The 17,389-nt window shown below is 37.0% G+C and overlaps 1 protein-coding gene across 1 annotated transcript; it reads left to right on the top strand.

Annotated features, from left to right (window-relative positions):
* The first annotated feature begins 3,897 nt into the window (after window positions 1–3,897).
* Window positions 3,898–15,341, top strand: slc2a1a (solute carrier family 2 member 1a). The gene is made up of 10 exons (XM_081387615.1): window positions 3,898–4,142; window positions 7,261–7,356; window positions 9,307–9,467; window positions 9,561–9,801; window positions 9,886–10,048; window positions 10,123–10,310; window positions 12,676–12,780; window positions 12,877–12,978; window positions 13,065–13,268; window positions 13,353–15,341. Exons 1-10 carry the CDS (start codon window positions 4,125–4,127, stop codon window positions 13,539–13,541), a joined length of 1,467 nt encoding a protein of 488 aa, XP_081243741.1. The 5' UTR covers window positions 3,898–4,124; the 3' UTR covers window positions 13,542–15,341.
* The last annotated feature ends 2,048 nt before the right edge of the window (window positions 15,342–17,389 follow it).

The following is a 17,389-nucleotide window of genomic DNA, read 5'->3' on the forward strand; positions in this document are numbered from 1 at the left end:
CAAATTCTCCATGGGGTAAACCAGTCAGCAGTAATAAAGTCTTACTCAAGGTTGTCAGGGTACTCCTACATCAGACAGATTTTTAATCCTTGATGACGGCTCTGAGCGTACTATGCTCCTGCCAGAGGTAGTACAGAACCTTGGCTTGTGAGGGACTCAAGAATGCTTAGCTTTGAGAACAGTCTATCATGATGTACTCTACAAACCCTTGATGGAGCTTCAATCTCATTCTATGTTGTGATATCTCATATCTTGAGCCTTTACTGCCTCACAGCTTGATCTCGTTGATCACCCTTACCAAATTCCCAAGCTGCAGAAGCAATTCAAACACTTGGTTGGACCAGCCTGTTGGGACAGAGAATCAAGCCAAAACAGTGTCTAAACATATCCATTCCCCTTAGCACCACAAAGCTGTTCAAGAATGTCAAAAGGCTGTGGTAAGTGGATGTTCTGCCCTTTCAAATAACTGAAAAGGAACGCACAAGATCCAAGCAGGACTGAAAGGCAACTGAGCTACTGGAAACCAAGACAGTTTGCGTAGAGGTCGATGGAATATGCTGCAATGAAACGCACTTGTTACGCAAGTGTGACATGCCCTATACTCACGCCACTATTGAAGAAGATAATCCACATCTCAGAAGTACTTGATAGAAAACTTGCCAGACCCGCAACAAACTGAAGCTTCTTCCTGTTTCACCAGGTCTGCCTTCTTCCAGAGGATAGACCATTGGTTTATCTGGTGTGACCCAACCTGCAGGTCAGACAGAAATGGCACGTAAATTCCCTAATATATCCACAGGCAGGAGTCATGATAATGGATTCCCAACAGCCCAGAGCACATTGGCCTATTGGAAGAGTAGTCCAAATGCACCCTAATCATGACTCACAAGTGAGATTAGTGGACATCCAAGTTCAAGGGAAGGTTTATACTAGACAGTTGCCATGACTTGTGGCCCTACCCCGCATCCCAGAAGATGATACAGATGAGCATCCTTTTGCAACCTTCTCACGATTCAAACTGAACACACAATTGGGGGCAGCTTGCGGCTTATAAGCGGCTTGCGTGTATGGCCCCTTTAAGACTTGTTGCCCTTTTAAAATGATGCAGCAAAGCGTTCTGTGAAGAAGAAATGCATGCCGATCGAAGTTGAAGTATACAGTAATCTTTGTGCATGCATCCTAAAAAACCACACACATATTCCATGCTTTTAAGCTACAGTAAAGTCACCAAAGGCAAGAACTGTAGGTGAATGAGTTCCTGGGTTCTGACCGGCCCACCAGGACAAGTATTCCCTATCCAACAGTCCTTAAATAATAAAGACATTACTAACAGGTTAAGTAAATATGATAAATAGGCTAATATAGTGCATATACAAAATGCTTCTCTCTACAGTTAATTTCTCAGGTGAACTAACCTGCTGTTGACACTAAATGCCTGAGGTAAATGTAATGCTACGTGAGATATTATTCTCAAGCTGTTTTATTGATATCTTTCCGCATCCACAGTTGAAACCCTGGTTGAGAGATTTAAACATATCGATGATCAATCATCATCATCTCTTCTTCTTCTGCGCTTTTTACTGGTAGCAAACATAGTTGCACTGCCCCCTTCTGGATTGGAGTGTGGATCGCCTGTGACTGAATTGCGACTGCATGCACCGAACCGTGGCGTCCGTACCACACAGACTGCTGGATAGGGAACACTTGCCCTAGTGGGCCGGTCAGAACCCAGGAACTCGTACAACTACAGTTCTTACCTTTGATGACTTTATAGGAAATATAAATAACTAAATGAAATGGCTTTAAGTCCAAACAATGCCATCAATATAATAATATATTCATATATTTTACATATATTAAATATATATTTATATAGCCTAGCTATAATATAATCAACCTGTATACATTACACACTAACAAAAGTAATTTTTAGAGGGTCAGGTCAGGTAGAATTAACTTAAGGTAAAAATTACAGTAGTGTTAGTTGCCATGACATTTTCCTGTGAAGGATGAGTTTAAGGACATGATACTGTAATCCTCCGGTCATGTGACCTCTTGAAGCTGAAACATGGCCGGTGCACTTCTCTCTCTGACTCAACTTCGCCTGACTGGAAATTCACTCAGTCAGTACAGTCATATTAATGGTAGCCTACTGTTTTGTCTTAAAGCCACTTCATTTAGTTATTTAAGACAATAAAGTTATAATTTTGGCAATAAAATCTGTTTGTTACCACATGACACACATTTTAGAATACCTGAGAGCCTTTTTAATAGAGAGTAACTTTTTATCATAATGTATTTGTTTTCAAATCAAACAATATTTAGTATGACTTGCGTGTATTCCTATTTTGGTAAATGCTTAGCATTATAAAATTAGAACCTTTTGAATTGTTTTTGACAAACTGCAATAGTTCTCTGTTTGCAGTACATTCACTTTGTACATATGAATGGATGACCTTTTCATTTTCTCAGATTGCTGTCAAGTGAGAGGTGTTGGCAATTATAGCCATGCAAACAACAATGCTTTCATTGATAAGTCTCCTATTCAGAAATAGACCAGAGATAAGTGTGTAGTGGACTGCAGGCAGTACAGCTGATTCAAACTCTTATCTTCTCAGTCTTGTGTGGACTTTCTGCTGTATTAAATGCATATTAGAATTACTGATATATTTCCCCCTAATTGTAAACAATCAATCTGGACAAACTGCTTACAATTTACAAAAGAAAACGACATTTGAGGGAATAAATAAGCCATGGCATAGACATATCTTTGATTTACTGAACAATACCAACCTATACAGACACCCTCCCTGTCTTTGATCCATCGTTTGTCTGTTATTGTTTATAATGCCTATCAAAGAGCATTTATTTAATCCTGCAGAACCAAAGTCAACAGAAACATTCCTTTCTTTTTGAGGAAAAATCCTTTCTTATGAAATGAAGCCAATAAAAGAGAAGAGTCCCTTTTGCATACAATTGTGCCGGACTCTTTCCTACTGTGATGAACAAAAGCCAAGGATATGGTGTCAGGATAAAATAACAATTAAAAAGCTACCATCACTACCAGATTATCAAACCTATCCATGAATTTAATTATATTATTATTATTATTATTATTATTATTATTTTATTATAGAAAGCTGAATCTTTCTCTCTGATAAAAAGTCAGATGTTTTGGCCGTGCCAGATATTTTCATTGGCCTATTTTAAACTAGGCCTAAGTTATGATGCATTAATCTATTAGTTATGGCATAGATGATCAGCATAGTCATGTATGATAAATTATAAAAAGAATTATAGATTTAAAAACGTATCAAATGAAAATTATATGAAAAGAAGCATATTTATTTTTTGTCAACATCAAGATTTAAGTAATTTCTCACCATATATTGCCCTCTATCTTTTAACTTTAACTTCAAATCAAACAATATTTAGTATGACTTACGTGCAGTCCTATATTTCCATAAGAAAGGATATATAAAAGTTATATGCATATTTATTCATTCTAAAAACTAATTAGGCCTATATATCTCATTTAGATTGTTAATGCTTCTATTTATTACGTGTATTACGACAAAATATAATGTGGATGCGCAAGTTATAACTATGGTCTGTCTAAGATTTTTATTTTTTGTCTTAGATGCATGTTTTTGTGTTTTTCCTCGTTTTAGGGTTGTGTTCATTCTGGTTCAAATCTAGAAACGCTCTCAGGATTGTCCAGATTACAACGAAAAGTCGGAGCATTTACGTCACTCCGTTGAATACGTGCAGCCAATCGGGGCGCCCATATCCATTCATGCCTGTGTACACATAGCCACACGGTCAGGGTAACCAAGCAACAGCCAATCAGAACCTGTGTTCGAGAATTTATATTAAGCGCTTTACACCACTGATGGCAGTTATCTGAAAACACCTGACTAAATGACAATAATAGAAGATCGACTAATATAGGCTTCTTTCAGAACGACAAATGGGCTGATACACTGTGGATATTAAATTATGATATTTTCGCACAGAATGTAATTCGCTTTTTTAAGTGGACTTTAGGGTTTTTTTTTCCACCACAACGAAAAGAAGAAAATAATTATTCTACAATTTTTAAAAACTTTTTTTAACCTGCCATCATGGAGTCTAATAAAAAGGTAAGGTAATATTGCCTGCCTTATAACTCTAGTGTAGTGGTAATTTAACTATAGCCATAGGCTACTTTTATTTATAAAGGTGATGCATTAGGATACCTCATTTTGTCATCGCTTACCATTTCGAAAGTTTGCCAGTAAAGCCCGAGGAATGTAACTGGGAGAGAGTTGTAACTGTTTCAGTAAGTAGTTAAAAAGAACTGCCAAGTAAGCAAAATTAGGTTTCATCTAAAACAAAATTTTAGAGAGATTCGAGATGAAAAAATGAAAGCACACTCTTAGTTTATTACCTATTTTTTTGAATTGAGGTTTATATCTGTACCTCGACAAATATTAAAACTGTGCGCAAAATTGATTGAATTTTGCACGGTTACACTGAGTCTTAAACTCAGTTTTTTACCCAATACCCATTTTTGTCTCCTGCAACAATGGTCTCATGTCACCAGGTTTAAATCCATAAGTAGGCTAATGGAAATATGTGATAAAACCTTCTAAAGACCTCCCAGACCACAGCATTGCTAAGATATTTATTGGGGAGAGGCAGATACTTTAACTCTTGGTTTCAGATTGATAGGCTAAGTCTGATATATCTTGTTTGCCAGGGAAGTAAAGTGATGAAAGAAGGCTAAACAAAAAGATGATCACAGCCTCTTCTGAACAAGAGAACAGCTGCAGGGTTAGTTAAGGTCTCTAAGGAAAAATACACACAATGCTGCTTTGCATAAGTATTTACAGAATATTTACAAAATAAGAGAAAATCTGCTATTTCGAGACAATGGTCAGTTTCTTGTGCATCAAACACCTGCTTTTAGATCTAGAAGGTCCATTAGGAAGATTGTCATGTCGAAATTGATTGATTTATAACTTTAACTGTTTACTCAGCATATTGATTCCCCCATTTCTACACTCTCCAAAATAAATGGTGCAAAAGCTGTCACTCGGACGGTACCCTTTAAAAAAGGTTCAGCTACTGATATGTTCACTTTTGGTACCAAAATATACCTTTGAGGTATAGTCTACTAATATGCACTTTTTATGTACAAAGGCATAGCCTATATACCACTGACAGCTTTTGTTCCTTTTGTGTAGGCTATTCCAAAATCTATATTTTTTCTGGAATCAACCAGTGCTTTGCACTTGATTAATGTATGTGCATATGTTCATTATAACTGACAATTTTTTGTATAACCATGAAATTTGGTTTCTTTTTTATAATTGCGTGTTAATAAGAGAGCAGTGCTCTTATTATTGGGCAAGACTTAAGGAAAAAATAGCCTTTAAAGTTTAAACCTCTTTGCCTCAGTGGATATTGCATTGCTTTATGTTTCTGTATGTTCATGTAATCTGGAATGTTAAGCTTTTCCTAGGACTTGACGCCTACGTTATCCAGTGAACATGCAAAAAAATACACATCAGTTAATTTGTTTTTATTCATTTTGTTTACGGTAACTGCAGTTAATTTCATGTATTAACCTGTGGATATATAATATTTAGTTTAGTTTTTTTAGGTTTAGCCTAAGTGTTACATGCAAACATTCTGAGTCCGAGCAGTACAGAGCATGACAGCCAGGGGGCGCAATTAGTCCACCGTGATCCTACAGTTACCTTCTATTGCAGGGAATGTTTGCTAAAACACAGCGGCCAGATTAAAACACTATTAAAAGGCTAACTTGAGGATAACTGGTTGTTGATGGGTAGACGCTTGGATTCCATGACAGAATGCTTAGGAGCATGTATAAAATCACATGTTGGAGTTACAGTGTTTTTTGTACAGTTAATCTGACTCTACGTGCTAGAGCTCAAGATAAAGTGGTTGTCTTGGAAGGCCTGTTGAGCATGTTATGTAAGAGCCTGCGGTTGTTTGAGGGGATTGGAATAAGAGGCTGGAGCAGTCTTGGTATGTGTGCGTGCGTTGGTTCAGGTGCTGCCGGATCTGTAATAGGATCATTGATAATCAACAGAGTTTCCCTCATTCAACATGTTACTGCATGAGTCCACAGTTCTGTGGAATAAAGAGAACCATTGTTATTTGGTGGTTAAAAAACTTCAAAACATTGCAATTTTTTTGACTATTAGATACTGACTGAGTGAAACACTCCAGAATCTGCACAATCAGTAGGCCTACACACATTCAGTTTTAACTACCCTGCATAAAATGTCTAATCAAGCTCACAAAGTCAATTCAGTTTATTTATCAGCAATTAATTGTCACATTGGATTTTTAGATTATGCCTTAAAGGAGAACTCTGGTCAATTTTAACATTGAGCTCATTTTTTTGTAAATTTGGAGTGCTGTCAATACAGAGAACAACGACAAAAATTGGTGTTGCCTACACCGTGTTATCCTCTTTTTAAAATTTGCACCCTGTTGACTTCAATGGGGCAAGTTTTAAACCTGCTTTTAGCCTCTTAACATCCTTGATGTGTCATTACAAGTGCCCAGCCATTTTGAGTGATTCCTTTAGAGTTAACACGGGTGAATCTGACTGCAGTAGATGTGAAAGATATTAATAAAAATTATTTCAGTTATTTCAGCCAGCGCACATACCTGTATTTACATCCTGTTTTCGGTCGAAGTCCATAGTAATCGATTGTCAAGTTCACGCGCGTGATCATAGGTAACTAAACCTATGCGTGTGAACTCGACAATCGATTACTATGGACTTCGACCGAAAACAGGATGTAAATACAGGTATGTGCGCTGACTGAAATAACATCATTTTTATTAATATCTTTCACAACTACTGCAGTCAGATTCACCCGTGTTCACTCCGAAGGAATCACTCACATTAGCTGTGCACTTGTAGTGACACATCAAGGATGTTAAGAGGCTAAAAGCAGGTTTAAAACTTGCCCCATTGAAGTCAACAGGGTGCAAATTTTAAAAAGAGGATAACACGGTGTAGGCAACACCGATTTTTGTCGTTGTTCTCTGTATTGACAGCACTCCAAATTTACAAAAAAATGAGCTCAGTGTTAAAATTTACCGGAGTTCTCCTTTAAGCAGAACTATTCTCAATATTGTTCTATAAAAGGTTGAATCAGAAGGATTCAGTTATAATAATTGCGAACCAAATTAAAATATTGCTTTAACTCAAATGTTGTTCCTCTTCCCTTCCAGCAGTTGACACTTAATCTGTTGATGGCTGTTGGGACTGCTGTGATTGGCTCCTTGCAGTTTGGCTACAACACAGGAGTCATCAATGCCCCTCAGAAGGTGAACACTTATACAGACATGACAGTGTCATATAAGCACTATATCTGCATATGGCAATTTGATAAATGGATATAGAGTTTTTTCTCAGTATTCATTGTTGTAGTATTGTTGATGTTTGCATGTTAGTGTTATTATGTAATGCATCTAATTTTAGATTAGCTGTAAACTGTATGCTGTATCAACCCTCCTTCTAGAATAGCCTATTAAAATGTGCTGATTCACACGTGCAGAGCGTTCTAATAATAGAAAAGCACTGCTGAGATTCTTATAATGACATTCTGACATTTTTTCACCATCAATAATGAATGATTAAGTGACCTTGAACCCTTTATGGGTCACATTAGCTGAGGGTTCTGAATAAATCCCACACACTTGAGAGATTTCTATATATAGAGTGGGAAATCATGTGCCATAGGTTACATTAGTCTTTTAACGGGATAAAGAGAGAAAGTCAAAAGTCAAGGAGATGGTAAGGACGTCATCATTACTGTGATGGGGATCTTAAGATTTAAGAAGTAAATTTTTGGTAAATTCAAAAGTTTGGGGTCAACATGCTCACCAAGGCTCCAATTATTTTATCAAAAATACAGTAAAGCAGTTATGAGATATTACAATTTAAAACAACTTTTTTTATTTTATATATTTGTAAAATGTAATTTATTCATGTCATGACAAAGCTGAATTCTCAGCAGCCATACTCCAGTCTTTAGTGTCACATAATCCTTTGGAAATCAGTGTTGAAAAGAGGTGTGCTGCTTAATTAAATGTTCACTTTTTGTCAATTTAAAGGTGCTGTATGTAACTTTTTTTATAAAATGAATCCTTTTTTTATTGCCCGTCTGTGAAGGGGTTGTAATCACACATTACAATGATCCACTTTTCGCGTTTTGCTATTACCTCTGAAGACCAGTATTCCTATTTTTATGTGAAGTCTCCGGGTCGGATTTTCTGCGAAATCCACCGGATGTGACGTGCATGCGCGCTCCCGAGCCTCTCCGTTTTATATACAGTCTATTGCGACGGCACTGCAGCTAACGTCATGGAGTCTGATAACACCAAAAAACGACCTGCCTCCAGCACAACACAGACTCCAACACAAACTCCAAAAAACCAACAACAACAAAAAAAAAAACAATTTATCTGCTGAAGCTCGTCAGGCCAAACGTCAATCGGATCGACTCAGGACGAAAACACGGATCAACATTGGCAGAGCGTTTGAATTATGGAGAGACCTCCGCTTTGTTTTAGGTATAAAAACAGACCCTGAGTTGGCTTTCATCCTTTTGGACAGGTAAGCTAACAATACTTAAAAGCATGTAAAATATATTGTGATTTTGTGCTTTAGTTGGCTCAAGTTAGACATCATAAGTTCGCCAGCTAACACCGACCATTTGCTAACGTTATCTGATGTGAAAGACTACAGTTGTAACTTTATTGCTTTTCACGAGCACGAGCGCTGTTGTTGCAATCTGAAACATCACCGCTAGAGGCCGCTGGATCCTACATACAGCACCTTTAATGCATCACTGCTGAATAGAATTATAGATTGCTGACCCCAAACTTTTGAAGGGCACTGTTCATGTTCAACTTTGTGAGTGAATAGATTTTCTTTTCTTTTCTTAATTCTTTTTAATTTATTTTGGAAGAAAGTAAGTCACAATCAAGGCTTGTTTATGTTTGATTAACTTGATCAAATTTAACGAAGCAGCTTCTTATGCAATCTTTCTGACTCAGCGGTCAGTATGAAGTAACACTGCTCCCTCTGCTGACTGCAATGTGGAACTGCTGGAGCAAATGACTTGACTGAAGTCATACAAACATAAATCATTTGTGTGAACATTTTTTTTAAAGAAAATTTAGCATTGAGGTATCAAATTAACACTCTCTCTAATGATTTTCATACCCAAGGAGTAATGTTTTTCTCTCTCTCTCTCTCTCTCTCTCTCGTAGATCATCGAAACTTTCTACAATGAGACGTGGCATCGTAGATATTCAGAGTATATACTGCCAACCACTTTAACTACGCTCTGGTCTGTATCAGTGGCCATTTTCTCTGTAGGTGGCATTTTCGGCTCCTTCTCAGTGGGCCTCTTTGTAAACCGCTTTGGCAGGTAACTTGACTATCCAATCAGAACTTTACAAACACTCCACTTGTATTCTGGATTCGTGTGTCTTTACACTTTCTTTTTCTAATCTTTTAACAGGAGGAACTCAATGCTCATGGTTAATGTTTTGGCCTTCATATCTGCTGCTTTAATGGGCTTTTCCAAGCTGGCTGAATCCTGGGAAATGCTTATTATCGGACGCTTCATTGTCGGCCTTTACTCTGGCCTGTCCACAGGCTTTGTACCAATGTACGTAGGAGAAATCGCCCCAACTTCATTACGTGGGGCGCTTGGTACACTTCATCAGCTTGGCATTGTTACGGGCATCCTCATGGCACAGGTTAATTCAAGTGTTTTCTTTATTTTGAGACCACCATCATTAAGCCTTTCTGATTGTAGATCTTTTTGTTCTTTTTTTCTATAGATCTTTGGTATTAAAGAAATCATGGGAACCTCAACAATGTGGCCCTTCCTACTTGGCTTCACTTTCATCCCAGCCTTACTCCAGTGTGCCGTGCTGCCCTTCTGCCCCGAGAGCCCACGCTTCCTCCTCATCAACCAGAAAGAGGAGGCCAAAGCCAAGAGTGGTGAGTTTGTTTAGGCCCAACTTAAGATGCTGTCTAGGGTTTTTGCAGTGGGCCTAACTAACTCATCTCCGCAGTGCTGAAGAAGCTGCGTGGCACTGATGATGTGGAAGAAGACATGCAGGAGATGAGGGAGGAGAGCAGGCAGATGATGAGGGAGAAGAAGGTCACCATCCCTGAGCTGTTCCGCTCATCGCTCTACCGCCAGCCCATCTTCATTGCCATCATGCTGCAGCTCTCCCAGCAGCTATCCGGTATCAATGCTGTACGTTTTCCTGTTTATTTCCTGATCTAGTATTTATCTGTCAATCCATCCATCTATCCATCCACCTTTTCTTCAAAGTCAATTGCTTTTTATGTTAGAAATAACCATTAGTTAAAGGTAAACAAAACAATAAAGCATCATTTTAAAACATACATTTATTTTTATTAATATTATTGTTATCAGGGCTTGACATTAACTTTTTCATTTCTAGCCACTTAGCATTTTCACTGGCCACAATTTGTACACCCATAGCAGCGGATGACTATTATTCTGTTGCGCGGAACTGGGAAACAACTGATGATGGCACGGTTTGATGTTTGGTTGACCAATCAGTGGAAAGGGGCGTTTAATTCCCGCCCAGATCTAATTTTCAAGCTGTTTGTCCATTTTGGTTTTATTGTGTTTCCATTTGGTGAATTAGAAAAAAAGTGTGATAAAAATGAAAATAAAAATGTGAAAAAAATAAATGAGATAAGTTTTTATTTTCATGAGAAGGGTCGAATAAGTGATAAATAAACGGTTTCTTTGTTTTTTTCCGCTTTAAAGACGAAAACAAATTATTTGAAGGTACACGGACCATTAATGTCAAGCCCTGATTATTATTCATAATTATACATTAGAACTATTAAAGGTTTAGTTCACCCAAAAATAAAAAAAATAAAAAATTCTGTCATCATTTACTCACCCCCATGTGTTTCCAACCCCAAAAGACTTCGGTTAATCTTCGAGATCCAAATTAAGATGCTTTTAATGAAACCGAGAGGTTTCTGTTCCTCCACTGAAAGTCCAGGTGATCCACAACTTCTTAAAATGAATGCATATGAACTCATTGGTTTAATGCAAGTGTGAAGAGACAGACTTGTTTTATATGATGAACAGATTAATTTAGGCTTTTAATCACAAACACACATACATAGAGCGCATCACATATGGTGAACACAAAAAATAGTCATTTGTTCTTGTGCATCATGCACGCAAGTTTTAGCTTCTGTGTTTACCATAATGTGATGTTCATGTGTCAATCATTGTTTTGATGTTTATTAAATCTGTTTGTCATATACAGTGTTTGTGTCTCTTCACAAGACTTGGATTAAACCACTCAATTCGTATGGATTCATTTTACAATCTCTTTATGACCTTTTTTGGAACTTTTTGAAAGTTTTTGTTAACCTAGACTTACGATGAAGGAACAGAAACCTCTCAGGTTTAATCGTAATTTGGGTTTTGAACATTAACCAAAGTCTTAGGGGTTTGAAATGACATGAGGGGATGTTAGTTATGTATTAAGGGTTTTAAGGCGTTCTCTGGAAATTGGAAACACCCTGTCTCAAATAGTTTCAGAGGCAAGAAAAAAACGATGGAAAATTACCTAAACTTGTTCATGAAAGTTTATTTGCTAATTTGTTCCAAATAATATAAATAACCAATATTATTATGCATTACAAAGCTGGTTAGTTGGCCATTAGTGCGCATATTAAGGAGTAGTTCACCCAAAAAAATTATATTTCTTCATATTACCTGTATCTTCATATAAACCTGTAAGACTTTCATTCATCTTTGGAACACAAATTAAGATATTTTTGATGAAATCCCAGACGTTTCTGAATGACCCATAGGCAGCAACATCATTGCAACTTTCAAGAGTCAGAAAGGTAGTAAAGACATCGTTAAAATAGTCCATGTGACTACAGTGGTTCTACGTCAGAACGCCAGCTCACCATTGGCCAGCTCCTGCGTCAGCATCACACGCATGCTCATGTGAACAGCGTCGGCCAATGGTGAGCCGGCGTTCTGACATAGAACCCGGACGCACTGCACTGTGTTTACTATGTCAACAGCGTAGGAGACTGACAGAGAAGAGAAGAAATTGTTGAATAAGGTCGTTATTTTTGTTTTGTTTTTGCGCACAAAAAAATATTCTCATTGACAATTTTAACAATGTCTTTAATACCTTTCTGGGCCTTGAAAGTTGCAATGATGTTGCTGTCAATGGCTGGTTCAGAAAGCTCTCGTATTTCATCAAAAATATTTGAATTTGTGTTCTGAAGATGAACAAAGGTCTTACGGGTTTGAAAACGAAATGAGGGTAATTAATGACAGAAATTGAATTTTTGAGTGAACTGACCCTTTAATACTCCCGTGCGAAGTAAATCGCCTTTTCTTTATTTTAAGGCAAGAATAGTATAGGTTTAGAACAGAGAAACATAGGATTCAGTTATATAATAAATAACACTGCACACACCTGTTAAATGTGTAAAAATCTAAAATATGGTGGCAAAATACTTATTCTGGTTGAGTGCTATCTGTAGCTGCCATTTCATAAACAGTGATTTAAATGTTCAGTGAATGTAATTGTGTTTTTCAGGTTTTTTATTACTCTACTGCTATATTTGAGAAAGCAGGGGTGTCTGAGCCAGTCTATGCCACCATTGGTGCTGGAGTTGTGAACACAGCATTCACAGTGGTGTCGGTAAGTTTGTGAGATCATATTTATTGTGAATTTGTCCCTTGTTTAGACCCATGACAGAGTTTTAGTTGAAAATGCTTGTATCCCCTTCTGATTTAGCTGTTCATAGTGGAGCGAGCTGGCCGAAGATCACTACATCTTATTGGGCTGATGGGAATGGCTGGGTCTTCTGTTCTCATGACCATAGCTATGGCGCTACTAGTATGTATGATTACACTGATATTACAGCTTCTGTAACAGTAAACTTTAATGTTTAATGGTGTTTATTCACTAATCATCCTTCTCAGGAAGAAGTAAAATGGATGTCGTACGTCAGCATTGTAGCCATCTTCAGTTTTGTGGCATTTTTCGAGATCGGACCAGGCCCGATCCCATGGTTCATTGTGGCAGAACTCTTCAGTCAAGGCCCCAGGCCCTCTGCCATCGCTGTCGCTGGTTTCTCCAACTGGTTTGCCAACTTCTTGGTGGGAATGTCCTTCCAGTATGTTGCGGTATGTAAACTTGAACACAGTAATATTCTTTATTTTCTTGTCGTTCTCACATATTCAAATACTCACTGTTTGTTGCCTTTATAGGAACTGACTGGCCCGTATGTTTTCATCATCTTCACTGTCCTCCTGCTGATATTCTTCATCTTCACCTACTTCAAAGTTCCTGAGACCAAAGGCCGATCATTTGACGAGATCTCGGCAAGCTTTCGCTCAGGGGCAGAGAAGTATACCCGAGATGATCTGAATACACTGGGAGCGGACTCACAGCTCTGAGCTCTGCGTCTTGTTTATACAGTACTGCCATAGACTAACCAAGTGACTGTCCTGTTCACGATGGCAAACTACCCTATTACTCCTACTAGGAATGCAGTAGGTTATGAAGTGTTTACTTTACATATTTTTCCAACTGCATTGAATACCCTGCTGAAAAATCAATCGCTGCAGCATAAGGTATGTTTTGCATGCTGGCTCCCAGCATGGAAAGCAGGAGTGCTGGTGGACAAGCTTGAGAACGGCATGACCAGCACTATACCAGCTCTAACCAGCATGAACCGGCCTGGACCAACTTGGAATTCATGCTGGTTTATGCTGGATTGTTCAGCAGGGTACTCAAATGACTTTCTAAACATTTGCCAAACTGTGCATTATTTGACCAGTACACACTACTTCTAAATGTTCACTCATTAAATCACTGGATATATTATATTATACATTATAGATGTATAATACATTATATTATACAATGTTTTATATTAAACATTGCAAAATAACCATATTTATTTCTGCGATCGTAACCAGACACCTTTCTCTAATGTAAAACATCCAACAATGTAACAACTGTGTACCTTTCTACAGTTTAAAAAACAAAAATTGTAGCATACAATTTTTCCATACATTTCCATATTTTTAGATACTGTACTATTATTTTTCACATACTATATTTTAAAAATAATATGCTGTGTAGCATGCAGTATTTTAGTATTCCACTTCATATACAGTAGTACACTTCATCACATCGTTCCCACTTCATATACAGTAGCTAAACCGCAGCATGTCCCTTTTTTTCACATCTTAACCTTCACTGATTGTTTTACTTTAATATTTGTTTTCTCATTCTGAAATGGTGAATAGCATCTAAATCTAAATAATAATCAGAATTTCTGTAAGTTCTGTAAGGTTATTGCATATTTGTGATCTACTAGATTATTTGAATGATTCAATTCGCACAATTTAACGTAATTTTTTTTTCTTAGACTTGCACTTTTAACTGTTTTAACGATTCTTTGCTATTGTCCAGTTAACACATGATGAATTCTGATATGTCTGCTGATGTTATATCAATCATAATTATGTTAGAACTGCATATTGCAACATAATGGTGTCAGATTATGATACATGTTTATTAATATTGAACTGTAGCTTTAAAGTTAGTTAAGTCAAGAGTGTCAAGATACTAACACAAGGAATACAAATGCAAAACTATTATTTAATTTTATATTGCAGTCCTGCTTTTCAGAAGTGTGGTTTTGGTCTCCAATACTCTGAGGTTTAATGTCCTTCTAAATCAGAACATGTCATTTTGACCTCTAATAAATTAACTCAACTAATATATTTGTTATATTATGATATAAAAAATGATATTTTTAGATTTGTGCATAATGTTTATGATGCTTATGTGATTATGAGAATTGAGTATATTGTTTATTTAGCAAAAGTGCAATAATTGTTCACATCCTGTTTATTTATTCCACATATGCTAGGCATTATGAATGAAACAAGCTTCTAATATTTCTTATGTAAAAAATATCTATTTTTATGTATAAAGTTATATGTGCTACATTCATCCAGAGGATAAGTTCAGGTTTACTAAAGCATTTTGTAATAGATATGCTTAGTACTTTGATTTTTTTTTAAACTTCCTAAAAGATGAGATATGGTTTTGTTCAGTATGTCACAGAAATTGCATTAGAAATCCAACACAAGTGCCAAGACATGTCCTTGCTGGGTATCCTACGTTTTCTAAATAATACATTTTTAGTTAGAAATAAATCAAATAAATAAACTGCAACAGAGAAAAAAATAGTTTTTTTGTTTGTTTGTTTTTTGTCTCTGTTTAGATTTTTTTTTTATTGCTTTGTATAAGGTGTTTAAGATAAATAAAATTCATAAATAAATCCACAATTATTCCCAACCAAAAGATGGCAGTATTTCTCTTTGCGATTGTTCAATCCAATCTGGGCGTTATACAAGTCCAAATAGTTTTTGTTTACCCAAAAAAACAAAAAGGAGATTTGTCAATATATCTTATTTAATGTTCAACAGAAAAAAAGAAAAGAAAAAAAAGAGGAATGTCATGGATCGTCTTGGCTAGTGCTTGGCAAAGCCTCAATTGACAGCTTATGATATATAGGCAGAGTCTAATAGATTTCCCTTTTAGATTTAATGTTACTGTTACTAAAGCAAAATAGTGATCATAATCATGCTGAGGGTGTGTAGTTAGAAAAGTATGTGTGCCTAATTTATGTTGGTGCATGGCATTGGTATGTTATCTCGTCTACTTGTCAGTGCTGTTTCTATTGCTGCGTCTGGCTAACCGTTTCTCCTCCTAATCCTATCCATATCGCTTTAAAATGTAATATTTTGTGTAGAATTCAAATGGGTTAGATACGTTCTCCAACTCGAGCATATGATCCCCTCTGTGGTATCGTGTCTGGTCCAAAACAGACTGTGTCGCGTATTTCATTCGCCCAAAAGGAAAGCATATTTACACATTCTGAATCGTTCCCTATCCCCTACTATGCACCATTCACCATGTGTGTATATATATATAAAAAGTAATTGTGTGAACAAGTGACCGATTTCAGCAGCAGCTTCAGCGCCTATTTATAGCCTATATGTCCCATCCGGTCTTCCACAAAACATTAAATAAAGCTGCTCGTTTCAAGGCACTTCAGTGGGCCTTTAAGAAAAAGGTTTACTTAGAAGTATGTCCTTTCTTCAACTAATGTTATCTCTAATGCAAGGTACGGTCCATTAGCGGCTCCTAAGCGGTGGTCCTACATCGTACAGTGAGAGAGGTTCAAAGACGGCAGTTGTCACGGTCTTGCGACCAAAGATACCCTGCAATAATTTTCTGACAGTGTCAGAAATTTAGCATGATCATCACAGTGTGTTTGCTGCTACGACTTATACTAACTAGCCAGATCTTACGTAGCCCTGCCCACTGTGCTTGTTTCGTTCTGTCTTCTGGTTTGTATTTCCACAGGAAAGCATTTCAATAGAGGTCATCCATCTTAATTGGTTCACTGTGATGGAAAAGAAATGTGCTTTTAGACCTATAGTGAGTGACAGTTTAGTGGTCCAGTTTGTCGATTGCCTGCAAAATCCTCTTAACATAATGGACAGAGCCAGGGTCATAATGATTATTATTATGACAGCACCACGGGTGTCTTGTGATTTTGTCATAAAGCAACAGATTGCGGCATCCTGCCAGAATAAATGATGGGTTTTCATGTGTTGATGGGATATCAACAATTTAAGTGGCAACAAAAATATTGTAGAACTCAACACCAGCTTTAACATTGAGGCAACAGCAACTATACAATTCAACAGTTACCTAGTACAAAGAATTTCCTTAGGGATAAAATCAATGAGAGACAGCAAAAGTCCATTCCATGTCATGTTAAAAACTAAACAAAGCATAAAAATGCAGACGCTGCAGCTGGAATGCTGACCGCGTGGGCATAAACTGAATTGATTTTTCAAAATTAAAAAAAGGGGAAGAAGAAATCCATTAATTTGTATGTGCAGTCATGCAGACACAGTCTGCTGAAGAGATTATTAATTGCTTTCTCTCTGCAGCTTCTGTTCTCATCATCAGCTCCCCTCTGATTTCAAATCACAGTCATAGCCAAACTTCCACCACATTACAATTTCATAGCACTGGAAAATATTTTCTCAACCCTTTTTAAGATTAAAGAGTGTAACAAACAAACAACATCCTCTAATTTACCTTAAGTAAAGCCTATGCCTTGAGGCAAAACTATACACTCTTAAGAAAAATGGTTGTAACAGTACCAAATTACGGTTCTTCAGCTTGTAACAATGGCAGAACCCTTTTT

The sequence above is a fragment of the Scardinius erythrophthalmus genome, assembly GCF_964197995.2.
Source record: "Scardinius erythrophthalmus genome assembly, chromosome: 15".
Classification (NCBI taxonomy): Eukaryota; Metazoa; Chordata; class Actinopteri; order Cypriniformes; family Leuciscidae; genus Scardinius; species Scardinius erythrophthalmus.

Excerpts from the sequence above, each read along its gene's own strand:
- slc2a1a (XM_081387615.1), top strand. Across the intron at positions 7,357-9,306 it reads TCATCAATGCCCCTCAGAAG|ATCATCGAAACTTTCTACAA; the intron begins GTGAACACTTAT and ends TCTCTCTCGTAG. Across the intron at positions 10,311-12,675 it reads AGCTATCCGGTATCAATGCT|GTTTTTTATTACTCTACTGC; the intron begins GTACGTTTTCCT and ends TGTGTTTTTCAG.